At 38.0% G+C, this 19,381-nt stretch overlaps 1 protein-coding gene across 1 annotated transcript in view; it reads right to left on the reverse strand.

The window, feature by feature from the left end:
- Positions 1 to 1,146: 1,146 nt before the first annotated feature.
- The window catches only part of PIGK (phosphatidylinositol glycan anchor biosynthesis class K), a 62,183-nt gene continuing 43,948 nt past the window's right edge, over positions 1,147 to 19,381 (reverse strand). Inside the window, 1 exon segment of the mRNA XM_065740426.1 lies at positions 1,147 to 2,164. Coding sequence (XP_065596498.1) covers positions 2,048 to 2,164 — 117 coding nt within the window. The 3' untranslated portion in view covers positions 1,147 to 2,047.

Here is a 19,381-nt window from a genome sequence, read left to right on the forward strand (position 1 = left end):
AGGGCTCCCAGTAACTGTAATTCAAACTGAAGCAAGGCAGAAAGCTCTATCAATTTCACTTTAGCCATTTTTTAAATATGTGACAAAGCTGGCCCATTAAATAAATATTTGATTTTAAATATTCATTACAATAGAAAAAAAGGATCAAAGGCTGGATTTAAAAAATGGAACGCAGGAAAATCCTCTAAGAATAAATTCTGCAGGATTTGTTTTTGTACAGTATCTACACATTTCTACTAGATCTCTGTATTTTTGTAGTAGTCTACAACAGATCCCAACAGATTGCTGTATGAGAATATACAGCTTCTTGCATTTAAAGAGAAGTCATCCTGACATCAGGTTTTCCATATGAATCTACTGTTTGTGAAAAATGCTACCCCCCAAAAATAACAAAAAAACACACCACACCAGACCAGCACAAAGAGATCCATTCCTAATGCTTCACAGAGTTGTTCCTCCTTCTCTGAAGGAGAAGTAAACAGAGTTTTCATCTTTCAGAATGTGTTGTTTCAGTTATATAAAAACTTCTCAGTGGCAAATTGAGAAGAAATCACTAATATTTTCCACAGAAGAACAGTTTATAAAATTGTGAGGACACTGGTGTTTTCAGTACCGCTTACTTGCTGTTCTCAGAGCTCAGCAAATGCTGAAAGCAATTTCTGCTGCTCAGCAAAAAAATATCACAGGATTCTAGATACCACAACTTTATAGTGAGGTTAAAGTGCAGCAGACAAGTATTTACCTCCTGATAATGGCTCATTTGATACTTTCATCTTCTCCAAGCCTAGAAGATATAGGGAAGAAAAGGGTTTTTACACTGAGGAGATCAGCTACACTTCTGTTGTTTATCATTCTCTGGCATCAGCTCCAAGAAACAGCTGAGAGCCTCAGTGGCTGCCTTCTCTGCATCCTTCCCAGTCACTGCATTCACACGGGTCTCTGACAAGTCTGCTACCTGTTACCTGAGGTTATGATTCCACAGTCTGAAACAGAAGGAAAGCAGAAAGCAATAAAAATTTAAGCACTCACATTTTGTATGTTCTGTGCAATAGGAAAATGCTCAGCACCTTATTCTAAGACATTACTGGCTCTGATATAACATGCTTACAGATAACTCCTAATAGCGTTAGACCACATAGGCATCAGCTTTATTATGATTAAGAGAGAACAGATTCCAAAAGCATACCACAAGAGCATCACCTATTTGGCACTTACTGTTTATATACATGCAGAAATTTGTTCTTCTCTTCATTAGCATCTGCGTATTACACAGCCAAAATACAGCACGCATTCATCATTACATATCCAAGAAGAAATCAACATGCCTGAGCAGAATTTATAGAACCTAAATTATAAATCTCATCTTCCAAGTGCTCAAAAATTACTGAATACAGCAGTACAACTTATAACATTTTTCATCATGACCCTAGAGTCAGTTATGCTTCATGCAAAAATCCAGTGCATTGAAAACCCTGAAAATTGAAATCCAGATCACATGGAGTCAAAAGACAACATCTGCGTCGTGCTCCTGGTGGACATGGTGTGCTCAGAGTTCCACTCTTTGGCTTTATCTATTCATTTATTTAAAGTAGCTTCAGTGAGGTCATCGTATTTTTGTTTCACTTCCACCAACTCAGAATCCTAAATCCAAAACTGCCTAGGGTGAAAGGACTGTCCTGAGGGTTCTATTTAACAGAGCAGGAAAATACATATTTTTTTCTAGATTATTACCTCAGAAAGTCTGCTAAGATGTCTAAGTTCCCCCTTCTTTTTTAAATTTAACCAGAATGAGAGGATGGTCAGAAAGAAGGCATAAAATTTTGATTAAAGCAAATGATAGGGAAAAACAAAAAAAAAAGATTTGTCTAATATTATGAACATTTGTTAGACTTCAGAAAAAGGGGCAGAAGAGATGATGTCAAAAGAACATTTAGAAGTGAGATGCCAACTCTGCTTTTTGCTACAACCATAATACACATAAGGAGAACTCAGGTGACACCAGTGTGTCCAAAGTAGCAGTCAATGCAAACATCTTGCTTGCTCAACTTCAAAAGATGTGCTTCATGTGTTTGATCCCATAAGTCTTGAAGAAAACCATGATAATCAATGCCCAGAGTCCTAGAATAAATCCTCCAGGAGGATGCCAGTCCTTTGGTTTCGGTTTCTGGAAAAAATAATAAATAAATAAATAGAAGAACAAACAGAGAAAAAACCATTAGTAGTTACGTCTTCATATTAAACAGGCACTGAGCTTCATCAGGAAAATAAATAAATCCTGGCTGCAGAGAAAAACACAAGCTGTATTTCTTCATGAAGAAGCATCTTTCTGACATGGTGCAAATGCTGATGGGAAGTGAGGGCACCTGGCCTCACATCACCAAACCTCACGCAAGGAAGCGAAGCACCACAGAAGTCCACTACAACTGTGCCTGAGACACCACTGTGATGGTGATACTGATGGTATCGGAGTGGTAGGACACGTCCAAACTCATTTCTTTGGACAGAATTTCTCCTATCTGGTCTCATATTAATATAAGAGAATAATGTTGCAAGTATGAAAAACAGTTCCAGGAACTGAAAATACAGATGTTGTTTTTCCATTACCTAGAATGCTTTCTACAGCTCCTCCTGTACACGGTTATTTAAATAAACATATCTAAACACATAAAAAGCTCAGATTCATTATTAAAGGAGTATCATAACACAAAATAGGATTGTTTTTAGTGTCAGTCACATTTCCCAGAGGCCTCATTGAGTCTAACTGCTTTTCCCTAATGGAGAAATATATTCTACAACTCAAATACCTGTCCCTTCAACAATTTTTTCATCTTTGGTAAAAAGCAATGCACTGCAATCTGTTTTTTTTTTTTTTCTTTTTTCTATCACACACTTAACAGTAAGGTGAGATAAAACTCGTCTGTCTCCTTCTTCCTCCTATTTACAAAAATTTCAGATATTCCATATACTGTGAGAAATGGATTGTGGAAGATAAGAACTGCTGCATGCCCCAAGATCTCTCTCTCTAAGGCTAAGGTGAATCCATATGAATGCAAAATTTTAGACAAGAATATCATGACAGAAGTATCAGAATTACGGTATTTAGAGGTATAATTCGGTCCATCTTGCCTATGTCAACTCTTGCCCTCAGCAGCTATGCTTTACACATCCTCTATGTAGAGATGATTTATTCTTACAATAATAAATACTGAAGCATGTGCTGAGTTATTTTATTCTTCCTTGCTGAAAAATCTGCACTATTCTGTCCTTAAACAGAAAGAGGCACAAGGGGCACACAGTGTATTTTGGTTTCATCACATTAAACTCAAATTTAAAATCCTCTTCCAGCAAAGTGAATAACCTACAAGAGATGGTACTGTTTCAATTTCTGCATGAATTTGCTTACAGAAGCTTGCCTTGTCGTTCTCCAGTTATCATACCAGGTGGCTGGTGAACGTGAAGGCAATAAGGAGCACTCTGCAGCGTCTGTTCTTTCAAAACATCTCCTCTACCAAGAAGAAAACAATGTTTGTGGATTGTTCAGCTTCCATCTGCTGAGCTCCATAGACACAACGTTAAGATTTTTGCTTAAGTACCGTGCTTGCATTTAGCAAGTGGCACAAGTGGCCTTGTCACCTCAGATACCTGAAGGAGCTGATACCCAGAAATATTCAATATTTCATTTCCTCTGAAATAGGAGTCATAGAACAGGAACTATAATTTACATGTGGAACAACAAAACCAAGTTCATAAGCAAAGACAACACATACTGTTTCCTAAGAAGCACTCAGCTGCAACAGATGCATTGCTGTTTCTTTGCCACCTCACTGCTATTCACAGCCAGGCATCTCCGCACAGAGATCTCAGGAAATCAACTCTGAATGTTCAAACAGGCTGCCAGCACACCTCACTTCTGAAGGTAACAGCACACGACACTTCTCCACACAGAGGAACTTTCTTTTTTAAATCCTCCTAATTAACCCATAACTTCGTATGCATATTGCAGTGCCCGTTTCATCAATCTCTTTGTACTATCAATCTTCCCTTTCTTGGATCTCAGACAAATTCCTTACCACAAAGTGGCACCTGACCCTTCTAGACAAATGACTTCAATTTGCAGTCAGTGACACTAAAAGCCTCTCTCTCCTACTTTGTATAGATCACGTAATTTAATTTCTTTAAAGAATTTATATGAATAAATATTTATAAGGTGATCTATGGGTATGGTTTTACATTCAGTCACACCATGTACTGAAGGCTGCTCCAGGAAATTCCACAAGGAAACAAAGGCAAGTGCAGTCATGTCTCTACACTGGGACATCAAGGGCACAGAAATAATCAGCTTAAAGCCATGTGACGCGGTGTTAAATCATGAAGGATACATTACTGTTTAAAACATGAAAGTACCCCAGGAAGCATCTGAAGCTACAAAATAGCTTGGCCATCTTAGAAATAAATTATCTTAACAAAAAAAAATTTACAGACACAAAGACTGGAATCTGATGTAAATACTTAACCACAGTAAAAGAGCAAAGAAACACAACTCTGTTGTACATCTGTAAGTCAATAGTGAGGTTAATTGAGCACAAAATTATATTGAAATATGCCAGTGTTTTCCATTAGCAGCATGCAGACATCAAAACCCTATGAATACCTGAAAAGGGGTTACACAGATTCATATCTAAACCATTACAGCATACCTGCAAGAGCTGGAGGAATACCAGTTCTATGGCCACAGGCAGTCCCTAGATAAACTGTCTCTTTATACTGACTAGAAAGCATTAGTGAACACAATGCTTCTTCTAGATTCCTAAATTATAGCAATAAATCGATATTTATCATATGAACGTGGCCTAATTCAGCATCTTATTCTAGTAAATTTCTCTGGAAGGCAATTTTTGAAAGTCAGACGTTTCCTCACTTGCAATAAAATGATAAATGGACAAAAAAAAATTAAGTGCTGCAGTATTTTAATCTGCAACTAATTATGTACCTTTATTACGCCTAAATTGATGTGAAAACGTGTTATTACTAAAAGACTGAAGGTTTCAGTACTTTGAAATTCTGCATAACTTTCCCTTATTTGGGTCCGATCTCGAGCAGCTTTGGCACAAATTATTCTGAATTTCAGTGTAGCAGTACCCACATAAGAACTCTACTAAGTACTGCTTCTGTTGAGGTCTTGTGATTTCTGCCACAATACAACCCCATTATAAACGCCCCCTTCTCCCCACAGTAACAGCTGTAACACACAGGTGAAACGTACACAGAAATGGCACAGCGCGTCAGGAACAAATGCGTTCAGCAGCTTAAGGGCTAGTCGGCATTGAATTGCTGGAGATTCCAAATTAAGAAGATAGGTAGCTAAGCAACAGCAAGCTTCCTCCTGTGAACAGTTTTCTGCTACACACTTTTTAGTTCTGGTAGACTCATTATTCTGGGAACTTAAGAAACAGTTAGCAGAAAGTTGCTTCAAGTACTGTAATTAAGGAGAGGATAAAACAGTGTATTTTCAAACTGGATGGGTCTACAGGGACCATAATGGAAAGTATCCAAGATTTTCATTGAAAGTGTTTTGTAAAACATACAGCACTTGCTATTGCAATTAAAATTAGTTTTATTTAAGAAATAAAAAGTATTAAGGCTGAAGTAGTAATTAAATTAAGAATGGTTTAAGTTTAAAATGTTACCTCAGAACAGAAATAAGATTTAAAACATCACATGGAAAACACTTTGATAAATACCATTATAATCCAACCCCAACCTACTGTCCACTCACAGCAGAACTCAACTTTGTACCAGTGTCCCAAATAAAATACTGGTATAGAAAAATTAAACTCAGAACCCACATTTAGATGGTAGCAGCAGATAAAGCAATGCACACAGCGTAACCGTAGCAGTATTACAGCTAGGAATATACTCGTTCCCCAACGAGAAAGGGACAAGCCAACACTTCTGTCTCCAGCAACACCTTCTTCTGTATGGAGCTTCAAGAGAGAAACTCCGGAGTTTCAAAGTGCCCTAGGCCCAGTTTTGGTCTATTTATCATAACACACATTACAACACCTCCTTGGATCCTAGGGCTTTCTGGCAGAAGCAGCAGCTACTAGGGCAAGCCCTGGGCATGTCTCTGTGGATCTCTCCACCTCTACAAGTCTGGAGGGTCAGCAAGCAATAGGAGGAAGTAAATCGTGCACGCTGCTTGTCAGTGCAGTGTTCTGCATCATTACTAGGTCACTGGGGTAAACATTATGAACTTTAGGGTGAAGATTTAAAAAAATTTTCTTCTTGGTCATTCTCCATTTGAACGAATATCTCCATTTCTTTCACAATACAATACTAAAATCAAGATACCTAATTTTATATCATGGACTGTGTTAAAGAACAGTATTTAAATCTGAAAAAAAGCAGGTCTTTGAAATCCAGGACTGATCTCAGACCTCAGGCTGAAACAGTTCACCTGCCTCTCCTCTCAGAAGAAAACTGATCTCATGATAAAGGATACCGAGGAGCCAAATTCAACAGCACAGCACACAATGTCAAGAGCCTTTTATATATTTCTCAGAGATGCTCCATACAAACTCAGGCTTACTTGCCATTTAAAATTTCAGACTGCATAATCATTGTAATTCCTGTCAGAAAACACACAACAAAGTTTAATTTCAGAACAAATTTATATGCATCACAATTAAATCACAGCATAAAACACATCCTCAGAGCTTTTAGTGGAAGTATGCACTTCTAATTTGTCAGTTACCGTTTTGATTTGCAGTCCCCACAGTGGGGTGGGGGAAATCAAATAATTCCAGCCATCTAGTAATAGTTTAATCCTCTTTTGTGCCCACAGCAAGATTAAAGTCATAAGAGAACTCCGACACAAGCAGTTCCTGCTAATCTGCAAAATAATTTAAAGCACTTTTGTCTAATCTCGTGGTTTGTATTTATTAACCACAGTGCCATGATTACTGATATCTCCAATGTTAATAAAATGGTGAAGAAAGTTCATTCATCAACAAAAACTCATGGACAATATGAGGAAAAAAAAAATCAGCAGCTAAACTGAATTAATATGTCATTACCAACATCTGCATTTTAAATATGTACTTTGAAGATTTTACAATCATCATAAAACAAATGCTGTTACAATAGCTTTATTTTTTCATTTCCTTCTAAAATATGTAATCTGTAGGGCTTTTCAGAAATGATCCTCTACTTCAAAAATGGCTGCTCACTTACTATTTTCTACTCTCAGTGTTATCTCTCAGCATTATATAGCACTTTAGAGTGCTTTCAGTGGTTTAACAGTTATTCATTAATCTTCCAACCTGTGACACAATACATAATATACTTCTTCTAATCAAAGGGAGCATTCCCAGCACCTGAGACCCAGAGCAGTTCAATTCTAGACAAGCCAGTGCTCATATGAACGATGCCTGGCAAACAGGGATTGTGCTACAGGGCCTCCAAACCAAGACATGTGATTTGATACAAGCAAAGCCAACAAACACAGCTCTGTACTGGCAGCTGTAATGACTCACATCTGTCTTTGATAGATGAGCACAGCAGAACTCAACTCTGCTGAGGTAAGAGGGCTGAGCTCTTAACCTGCTCAGTTACAATCATCATTATGACACTTAGAAGCATGCATATACTTAAGGATGGAGATGAAGAAAAACTATAAATACATATATTTTGAAGTCACATCTATTTAAGGTCTGCTAAGCAAATTATATTTAAATCCATATTCATTCATACTCTTCTAGGAAGCCACGATCACAGTTTTCATAAAAGAGCACTTAAGTCCACATCAGATACGTGATTTGCTAACACTGAGCTTCATGCCAACTGAAGCATGTAAAAATAGAAGATAAGCAAAGTAATTAAACTTAAATCAGAAGTTGGCTACCATTATTTCAAGAAGTATCCTTCTTCTCAAAAACATTTGTATTAATTTAAACAAGAAGAGGATTATTAACAAAAACAAGACTAAAAGACGTTCAGCACACAGTGATAAACTTTCTTGACTGGAGGTGAGAAAACAGGAATGTGCACTAGCTGGCTGCAGCTCCATGGCCAGGACATCCAAAAATGATCGGCTGTGAAAGCAACTCACCTGCTGCTACCCTAATGTTGGGTTAAGCAGACAAAAAGGCTGCTGCAAAAGAACAAAGGTTATGAAAAAGGTCTGTAGAGGCTGCTCATGGGTAAAAGTTATCTTGTATTTGTATTTGCTGGAAAGGTGTAAAGTGTGCCAACTCACAACTATTTTTAGGGCAGCATACACTGCCCACTTTCCCTTAGGGAAACATTATCTCGAAATCTTCTACAGGTCAGATGTTGCTACAGCAACTCAAAGCCACTGGGAGCAGAACCAGAACCAATGACCCAGCTCTGAGTAGAGGCCTCTTCCCATCCCCTCCTGGGAGATGCACTCCAGGTGCCCCTGCCTCCTGCTGGGGAGCTCTGCTTGGATCTCCTGTGGAGTCGCCACCTCAAGGTGAGCCCTTCTGAGTACTTGTAAATCAATGGGCTCTGAAGCAGGTTTTTTTTCCTAAATCTCATAAAACTAATTGCACGCCTCAAAACTTCCATTATGAAGCAAAATTTTGATCTCTCAAATTCAAATGAAGCCTTATCTCTTCATATGGAGAAACCACGATGTTCATAAATTATTTAGCTATTCATTTCAAAGTAGTAGTGATGGTTCTAACCATGCTTTTTTTCAGGATATCCCCTGAGTAACTCTTCATTCACATCCAGGTGGCAGGCAGTATTAACAACAGATGTTAGACAACATTAGATCTTATATTCAATATGTCATACCGAGTACAAAATCTAATCAAACATCTTAACAGCTACATTTAAAGAAATTGGAATCCAAATCAATATTCTCTATTAGTGTACTTTTTACTGCTCATTTTTTAAATGTCTCTGGAATCTCTACAACTATAAAAGTTATCCTTTGCCCTGAGCTCTGTGGGACATTGTACCAGTGCAGGTTTTTCTAGCTGTGGCTTGCAAAACTCAAAACTGCATTATAGTAATGAGTTAGGCACAAGGAAAAAAAACAGCTGGGGAGAGAAGGACAGAGGCAAACAGTGTCTGCGCATTTATATCAGCAGGATCTAACATAGCTGTGTTTCTACTGCCACACATTTTCATTTTCAGTGAGAAATCAGGGTACCACAGCTGTTGACAGATCTGTTCCTCACCAACATCCTGCTTTTAAAAGCGATTGTTGTTTGCAGTTGTTTTGCACTCATATGCCAGACATGTATTCTCACCCAAGTTTATGCTGTGTATACTCTGTGAGCAGAGTATAAAATGCAAAAGGAGTAAGAACTCTTCTGAACTATCAACCCAAAACTTTTGGCTGTTCTAGCTGCTATACAACCCTGAAAACAAATCATAAAACATGGAAGCAATACAGGCACTTACCTAGTGCTTGCACATAATTAGACCTACACCAGAAGGCCATTTATGTTACGCCTGATATGTCAAAGAACAAAGACTCCCTGAGAGCAGATTCATTCCTGCAAAGAGTCTTTGTTGGCAGCTGCCATTGAGAAAGAATGGCAGATTTATGGTGTCATAAATATTCAGTGTTCTCCCATAACATTTGCATGACACCAGTTCATCAGTCAGATGCTACCTGGGGCTCAACAGTTCATCTTTCTGGAAGAACGAATGGGTACAGCAGAGCATGTTCCCTCACAGATAAACACACGTAGTATGTGCAGTATCAGCATCATTCTGAAAGCTAGGACCTCTAAAAAGATGAAACCATAAATCTTCATACCTAATAGCAAACCAGTTCCCCTTTAGCTTCCTACCACCTACACTAACCACTGGTTACTACCCTACCGATGCCACGCTGTCTCTCAGCCCCATATAAACACTGACAGTCTAACAGCCCTTTGTTCACAGATGGACTTCCAGAACTCCTCCCATGCAATCCTCCTAAAAGCACGGGATTCCCTCACTAGTTCAGTGTCCCTCCACTAGAGCTGGATTACTCCAGAGTCACAAGAGACAACAGTCAGCATATGGGGAAAGGGTGCGAGGAGCACAGCAGCTAAGGGCAGGTGCCACACACTGATCAGTAAAGCACAATGGAAGTATGTGCCTGCACAGAGCTGAATTGCACACACACACAAAGCATTTCCAGGAGAACAATGAGACAGGATGCTGTCTTATCTGCTCAACAATATGATCAGAGCTCTCTCATTCCCGGAGTCTTCATTCATTTACCCCTTCCACCCATTCTTAAAATGGAAATGATTTCATCAAATTTCAACTCTCTGAATTATTTAGGAAAACAATTCCAGACAGAGCACCAGAGAGCAGCCTGCCAATATCTCTATCTCCAGCCATTCATCAGTCCTGTCAAGAGCTTGTGAGCTACACTGCCACGCTTCTCACAGCACGCTACTGAAGGGTAAACAAACTATAATTAACTTAACACAAAATATCACCAAGAACACCTCACTAAGCTTACACGGTTAAGTGGGATAAATGTGTGAATATATTTGGAGCTAACAGTGCCATCACCTGAGGAAAAATGTTCAGCAAAGTATCTACCATCACAGGCAGGGCTACAAAGTATGTCAAGCTAAAATTGATAACATTCATATTCAGTCCTTACGAATGTGAGCTTATTCTGTCAGCTACTTCTTATTCTGCATATGCTCAGAAAAAGAAATATAGCAGACAGTATGAGAAAAAATGGAAAACCGTTACTGTTAATTTTACTATTCACTGAAATACCATTTAAATAAACACTGCCTAGCAGAGGAACTTCCATGTGTAAACGGTAAAAAAGTAATGATTAAAAAACCATACAAGGTTATGTGAGAAACTGAAGCATTACAGAGCACTGAACTGACAACAGAAAAACTGAAATTAAATGTTCCATCTTGGACAATCTACTGTAGCTTCAGTAGTCTGCTCCCTATAGAAAGGTTCTGATCCTGCACATTGTCAGGGACAGATAAAACAGAGCAAGTCAAAGAATTTAGTCTTAGGCTCCAATTGCACATGCCTCCACCACAAACACACGACTGTTAGTTTTATATCCAGGGCAATCAGGAGTAAGCAATTGCTTACTCAACAAATACTTCACCCTTTGCCTGCACATCTAACAACATCCTCTCCCTCCCCTCCACCTTTTGGCTTGCCAGGGCTGCACTGAGTGAAGAGTAACTGCCTAGGGCCATATCTACCAAGGCTGCTCTGGAAGTAATGCCTCCTATTTATTTCCACGGAAATTACAACCAATAGGAAGAGCACAATAACACAGTTCAATAGAGCCTATTTTCAGCTACAAAATACTCTTTTCAACACCATTATTTGCACATTTTCACTAGTGATGAAGAAGAGCCTGCACAATGCTCTTATAAAAACCTGCACCAGCTGAGATGCCCCACTGTCACCACTGCTGAAATCACCACCCACCACCTCACTGTGCTCACACTCACTGTTTGGTCTCCATAAACGTTCAGCAAGCAATGGACATCAAAGTGTGACTTTTTTGGCATGGAGGAATTCAGTGGAGGAATTCATGGAGGAATTCAATCTTTGCTCCATATGTACTTCCACATCAGACACTATTTTGTCAGACTGTTTAGCCTACTTATCAAATTCCATAACTAATTTGCCATAAGTTGAGCTGGCACTGTACTGCATCCCAATCTCTGCTTTCAGCCCATACAGAATTAATAGGACACCAATGTTCTGTTGGTGCCAAGCTGCACACTCGGGCTGGGCTGTACCACTTAGCAGGGCAGAGTCACTGGCACCATGGTGAGGGGCAGGGGATGGCTGCACTGAGAGCTGCACAGGGCTGGCTGCATGCTGTTCATGGGCTGTGGGTTGGACATGCCCGTGTTAAATACTGCACCTACTAAAAGAAAAAAATTAATTTGCCATTTAAAGGTTTTGATAAACCAGTTTTCTTTTAATTAAGGAAGTTCTAAAGGTTGTTTAGATCAAGCATTATTTTTTAAACTACATCCCTACATAGGTGTTATGATACAGACAAGATTGATAATTTAATTCCATAACAATTAACAAAATAAGTGCAATAGCTCTGCATTCTTTGATATTTTCAGCTTAATAGAATTGATGCTTATATTAAAAGACAATGAATTAAGCTATTAAAGGAATATTTTTTCATACAGACCCTTACTGCTGTTGTTTACCGTGATAGTAATGAGCATGACAGTCTCTACAATCCCAAAATTCTAGCGCTAAGAATTCCATGTTCACATTAAGTTTTTTGTGGCTTAGCTGTCTTCATCTAATATCAATATTTTGCACTTGGACGTAATTAAGAATAAGGGAGCCATTCTTAGAAAACTATTTCTATCCATTAGGCAAATTTTCTCACTACGATATGAAAACTGTCAACTACTTAATTAGCACACCTACTTCTCCAAAGCCTCTAAGTGCACCTCAGCTATGTTTTATGATGGCCCAAGGACAAGAAATGAAAAAGAAGCCACAACACATCAATTATGTCTCTACTCAATTGTACAACTATTTTAAAATGTGTGAACAGTTAAGACAAAATTGAAAAATTACCATAATAGGCTTTTGACACTTCCCTGCTTAAGCAAAAATTAATTCTGTCTCCCTGTTTTTAATGCAAAGCCTTTATAATTTTACTAATCTCAAGTTCCCACAAGCAGGAACACAATACTTTCAAGTACAAGAGTATGAGGCACGGCATCTTCTCTTTTTAGTTATGCAGTTTATTTGATGGAAGTCTAAACCGCTAAGCCTCCCTTTGTGCTTACTCTAAGCCATCCTCAGTGGAAATACAAGTTAATTTAAGTGAAATGAAGTTTTAGGAAGAATGAATTCTCTTGCACAGAAAGCTTCACTGAAGAAAAGCTTTCTTAAAGTAGCATCTGTTTCCTGAGCTGCTCTAGAACCTGTAATAAAAAATAAGCTAAAAAGAAGCAAGATTTCTAAGAGTTATTTCTCCTTGTGAACATAATAAATGAAGAAAACAGCCTAATGGAATACGTTATTTATCATTTTCCTATATGTTTTCAATTTCATTTTGCATCACGCATGAAAAAGCTTTATCAGTGTAACGAATTAGTATGTTCTAAGCATAAGAACTTTCTGTTTTATTAGCAGTGATTATTATTACGCTTACTGTTTATGTTAAAAAATAAATCAGATATATTGGTGGCATACACTTCCAGATACAATAAGGTGTGTGGGTCACAAACTAGAGTTATTTCAAAATTTTCTTTACCCTCCACCACAGTTCATATATTTGTACATCAGACATTATACTGCAGCAGCACATGGTGTGTTATGATGCCTACAAATCTATTAGGGTCACAGAAAGCCTGTGCATATATTTAGTCTATTCCCATGTGAGTCAGAAGTATATTATTTGCATACCATTATGCACTAAAAACCTATTCAGTTATCCCCACTGGAGACAACTCTCCACAGTGACCTAAATAGTATTCACTTTCCCAGTATTTGAATGAACAGCAAATAAATGGGACCTAGTGCAGATAAATCCAAAAAGACTCAGAACATCTAAGAATCCAGACTTAAGAATGCTAACAAATGGAGAGCAGCATAATACAAAAAAATAAAAAATAATGGAAAAAAATCACACGGAAACAAAAAAAGATTAATAAAGTAAATTATGAGTTTAACAGAGAAGGGCTACAATGCTGAGAGTGAAAATGACCGGAGAGAGAATTCTCATAAAAAAGCTAGCTCTGCTGTTACCCAAGCTTCTTACAAGCACAAAGAGCCTCAAATCACAGAACTCGATTAAAAATAACTTCCCTCCATTGTCAGCAACAGCAGCAGTTCTAATATCAGCTGCCCAAAACAGAGCAAGATGGGTACTCATATGTTATCCGTAGCACCATTCAACAATTCACATGACATTAACAATTGAGACCCCTGGGATGCACACACATTTCTCCTTCCAAAACAGCTGCAATATCATGCATACCTCTCAATAATCACTAACATGTACTAACTTGCAGTTATTGTCCTCCTCATTTATATTCCCTCTATAATTAAGGTATTTTGATTAAACACCTAACAATTCTACTCACTCACTTATTTGTTGTCATTCTTTCTGACCTCAATATAGTCACAATAAGGGGAGAAAACAAATAAAGGATCGATGCACTTTGTGCAGAAAGTCAGGACAGATTAACATAACAGCCCTTTATGGCCCTAGTCTATAAATAAAATCTCTCACTGTTAACTCTATTTTGCTTTTTGCCAACATGCTATATGAAGTTTACTTTAAGCTGTAAGCAATTTTGAACCTGTCTCTTTCTGTAAAACTCTAAGCCTATCTACAGCACAGTACAAACAATAACCACTGTCTTAAAGTCATGGTTGTGGGCAGGCTGTAAAGTACAATAAAAAGCAATCATGGCATGATCAAGACCAAAGCCAAGATAAAATGTATCAAGATCAATATAATATATTGAAAGGCTTGTGCATACAGGATTCTTGAAACGCATGCCTGATTCAGCTGGAAAATACACAAGAATTATAAGAGTTCTTACAGCTACTAATGACTCTTCGGATGCAGTTACCTGTAGTTCAGATGAATAAACCATGAAGATACATAGCAATCTCTGAAGCATGACATGTTACAGTCATTTCTTGAACCTCTTCCTTCATTTTAAATCTACGATAATGCTTCAAAAGTAAATTATTTCAGAAACTATACCTTAAAGAAGCTGCAGCCCCAACATGGCACCTGTGACAACTATAGCTGCTTCAAAACCTGGGTATCTCATATATTTTTAATAGTACATATGACAGTTCTATATGATGGTTGTATGAAAGTGATGTCTCATAAGCCCAGCATGTTAAATGAATGACACTACATTCACACACAGGGCCTCATATTACCAGTATTCTCAAGCCCAAACTGAGCACCGCCATAATACAAACTACAGCCTGATATTTATTTCCATTTCTGCTTTCCAGAGTAACAATTAGTTTCTCTCATCTACACATGAGAAATACAGACAAACATTTTCAAGGAATATAACGTATGCTTTATCAATTTTGGCTTATACCACCTACTATAGATGGCCTCAGAAATTCAGTAGTCAAGCCAGGCTGAAACATGTCTGGCAATACTTATGGCAAGAAAAAACAACCATCCTCAATCTCCAGTGCCACTGGGCAGCTGGGACAGGTCATGGCAAAATCATCCATCCCTAGCTTACAGAAAACATTCAATGCTGTATTTCTACAAGGAAACAGTTAAAAGGAAGAACCCCACAACTGGCTGTTAGGTGCCTCACACAAGCTACCTTTCAGTGCATTTATTCATTCAATCCATTGTATTCAGCTATAATTGGAAGAATTTAATACTACATTCAGTTCTCCTGTAATGCTCAGTCAGCGACAAAAAAACTAATGCTTTCTCTCTGGCTCTTACAAGCAGTGTTGTGTGCAGACAAACAAAGAATTCTCCATGCATGAATATTTTGGTAGTCAATCGTTATGGAAATGAAGTTCCTCATAATTACTGCTAAATTTTTAAGATTTAGGAAGCAGCATCTGAAAAAAGAATAATTCCAAAATAGTTATATTTATCGTGTCTCAAAGACTGAGAGATTCCACCTAATACTTCAACTTAAATTAAGAGACAGATAAGCAAAGCCTGTGGTTGAGAAACAGAAAAATAATGATTCTGGATAGGTAGAGTCATCACAACACTCTAATGGGAAGAGGAAAGAAAGGAGACAGCTTAATACTGAGTCTCAGCTTCCAGAAGGTTTCCCATCATGTTCAGGTGAAAAATGTAACAAAACAGAAGAGGCTGTGTCTTGCCTTTAAAAGCAGATCATCACTGATTTATGCTAACTCCACATCATTGTATCCTGTGGTCAGGAAGAACAGATGAAAAAACAGTAGCACATAAAAAAATATACTTGAATATATATATTTTTTTACAAAAATACTTAACACTACACTTAGAAATGTGCTTTGTTTCATGAGTGTTATGACATCACTTATGAGACCTCTGACTGAGGGTAAAAAGAGTGCCAACCTCGTTTGCGTGTACTAATGGCTTACACAGAGGGATTTAATATCATCACTGGTGCTGCACTAATTCTGGACGAAGAACTGTCTGAAAATGTTGTTGATTTAATGTTTTGCCATTGAAGATCTGTAAAAGGTATAACCAAGTCAAGAATGTATTTCTTGATTTCTTGGAATAAGTCAGAGAAACAGGGGACTATTCCATTCCTAGTTATTTTGTTAATTTTTGTTAATTATTAATAGAAAATAGTACTAGTGCACATCACATACATTCCATGGCTCATACACACACAGCGTAACTGGGCTACTCTGATTTTTCTAATCAGCCTTAACATTAGAAGAAGCAGTGGGGAGTAAACATCCAAGCACCTGTGTGCACCACGCTGCACAGTGCTGGCAGGAATGTCTTTGCTGCCTGTGACATAATTGCTTGGTGGCTGGCAAAAGTGTGCAGTAACAGCTTCTGACAGAAGGTTTGCTTTGCACCTTCTGAGCAGAGAGTTTTATCCAAAGTAGCATTAAATGAAGCCAAAACGAATTGAAATAATTTCTAAGTTATGCAACAGTGAGAGATACTTAATCTACATTATGTAACTCATCTGGAGAGAAAAAAGCAAATTTTTATTTACTAGATAACATCCAGTTATGATTCTACTTCAGACCACTTCCATGAATGTTATAAAATGCAGGCAAACTACCACCAGGTTACAGAATTCACAAATTATTTAACGTAGAAAAGAAAGATAATTACCAAAAAAAATCACAGTAAGACACACTATCTTGACAAAAAAAACCAAAAAAACAGACACACCCCAAGAGCTCTAGATGAAGGGCTGGTTCAGCAAAAGGTGCACAGCACAGCTGGACTTGGCTCTGCATACATATGGCGTCCAAACAGCTGAGCCCTGAAGGGAGCTCGGGTCAGCTGGTGAGGAAGAAGACATTCACAGACCTTCCTTACATGCATCAGAAACAGATTTTTCACCTCTAGTCCACTACAGACAGACAAGAACACTATCTGAACATGTTGCTATTCTTGGCATACTCCGAAAAGGCCACAGGACATGGCAGTACTAAGAGCACAGCACCATACTAAGTATGCTGGAGCTGGTGCTGCTCCAAATTGCAAAAGTAAAACCTGAGCCAGGCAGGTGTCCCAGGGTAAGGCAACACAATGCAAGGCCTCTGGCCAGCTAATGAAATGGATTCAAGTTCTCCCCGTGTTGGGTAACCCATATTTCCCTAAAATCAAATTGGATTTTGAATCTTTAATATGAAAAATTAGATTTTTTAATTATCATCCTCCCCAAAAATCAGTTCGCAGAAAGAAAAGCTTTCCTGAGAAGACCTGCAACCTCCCTAAGAAACGTAAATAAAAAAACAAAACATAAAAAAAAACCCTGGACCATCTGATGAAATGCCACATTTCACCTCTGACATCAGTCAGCTAGATATGGTGACCAGGGTTTTTTAAAACCAAGCTATGCTTTGAAGTTATTTTTAAATGAATCTCCAGGCATGGATTTTCAGAGAATATATAAATAGTAGAGTCTAAAACTTTACACTTCTAGTCTGACACATGTAAGAATAGCAAGGTGCTTTTGAACCCTTCGACTTGTAAAGACACAGTAAAAAGCAAGTATCAGTTATCAAAGTACTTAAAAGCTTTTTTAATACATTATTATCCATAAAACAAAATTACTGTCCAGATCAAAACCAAAAATACTTGTGCTACCACTGTTCTAATCAGCACCTTGCATGCTTGACTGAAGTTCTGGACATCCCCTGTAGTCTCTTCATAAAGCACAGACAGGAAGCATGACTCCACCAACAGGGTAGGCCCAGGATGAGTGTGAGGGCCTTGAAACATAACCACTGCCAAAGGGCGGTGATGGGGTGAGGGCAGGGCACCAGTGTGATCCCAAAACACTGAAGTTATGTTTTAAGGACAACATATCAGGTTAGTTTCACAAAGAAGGTGACAACGATTCAAATCCATGGTCATGAAAATATTCATGTCTCAGAGCTAAAATTGTGTCACAGGTAATCAAAAATACTTCGAAAAATGTATACAACACGTTGCTTTCTGTTCTCCTAATACTGTTTCAACAATTTCTGCCAAATGTTGCTATAGAAAAATCTCTCCCAATAAAACCAGTGTGAAACAGTAATAACACTGATGAATGCAATAAACTAAAACTTCTCTAATATATCAGAGCGAGGTCCCAAGAATGAATAAACACTAAATTCCAAGCCAAAAAGATTTTTTAGTGAACTATTCACAGAACTCCAGAAACTATGGAAACATAGATCTTCTTGGAAGACTCAGTACAGTAATGCAGTCGCCTTCAATGACCATCAGCCTGTCTGTAACTCTGAAGATTCCTTTTCCACCTTTGTTCTTGAATTTCTTATTTCCCTACTTGTTATTGGACCTCAGTCAATATCCTTAGGCTGGACTTGATGGGGCAAGTTCCTAATGTCCTTTGAGTCTAAACGACGCTAAGCTAATAGTACAGTTCCAAAAGGTGCTCATATGTTTTGCTCTACTGGGATGTTTAATAAAAAAGCACAGACTGCACAGAGAGGCTGTGGAGTCTCCTTCTCTGGAGATACTCAAGACCTGCCTGGATGCCTACCTGTGTGATCTGCTGTAAGGAACCTGCTTTAGCAGGGGCACTGGACTCAATGCTCTCAAGGTCCTTTCCAACCTCTACAATTCTGTGATTCTACGAACTACACATCATTGTTAGCATGCTCTCATGATTAACTCCTGAGATGACAAAAGGCATTTTCCATTGAATCATCCTCAGAAAAAGGCTGCAGTAATGCACTGGCTAAAAATGCTATAAAACAAACATACGTCGCTTAAAGGAAATTCAGTCTAATTTCATTAGGAAACCTTCACAACATTTTCTCATGCATTCCCCCACAAGAGAAAACATCCAGGAACCCTTTATTTTTAAGTACATCTGGAACTGTAAGACAGGTCACTTTTTAAGTTAATTGTCCAATCCCTGCCAAGAGCAAGAAGTTGGTTTCCTGAAATACCATCCTGTTTTAACAGCAAATTAATATATCTGGTTTATATTTTACCATGGACTATAATAAATATGTATACAAGTGTGTTCTATTCTGAATTTGCTGTTTCATTATGTTTTCAATTACAATATCAGGAAATCTAGCATTTATCCACTGAAATATGCCTTTCATCAATAAAACATTCTTCCATCAGTAAGACACCTATAACAATTTAAATCTCTTCACTATCCTAAATCTCAGTCAGGCAAAATATATTACCACATAGCAATATTCATAGCAT

This window comes from Cyrtonyx montezumae, unplaced genomic scaffold, assembly GCF_038088225.1.
Source record: "Cyrtonyx montezumae isolate F1298 unplaced genomic scaffold, pur_monq_1.0 scaffold_1, whole genome shotgun sequence".
Taxonomy (NCBI): Eukaryota; Metazoa; Chordata; class Aves; order Galliformes; family Odontophoridae; genus Cyrtonyx; species Cyrtonyx montezumae.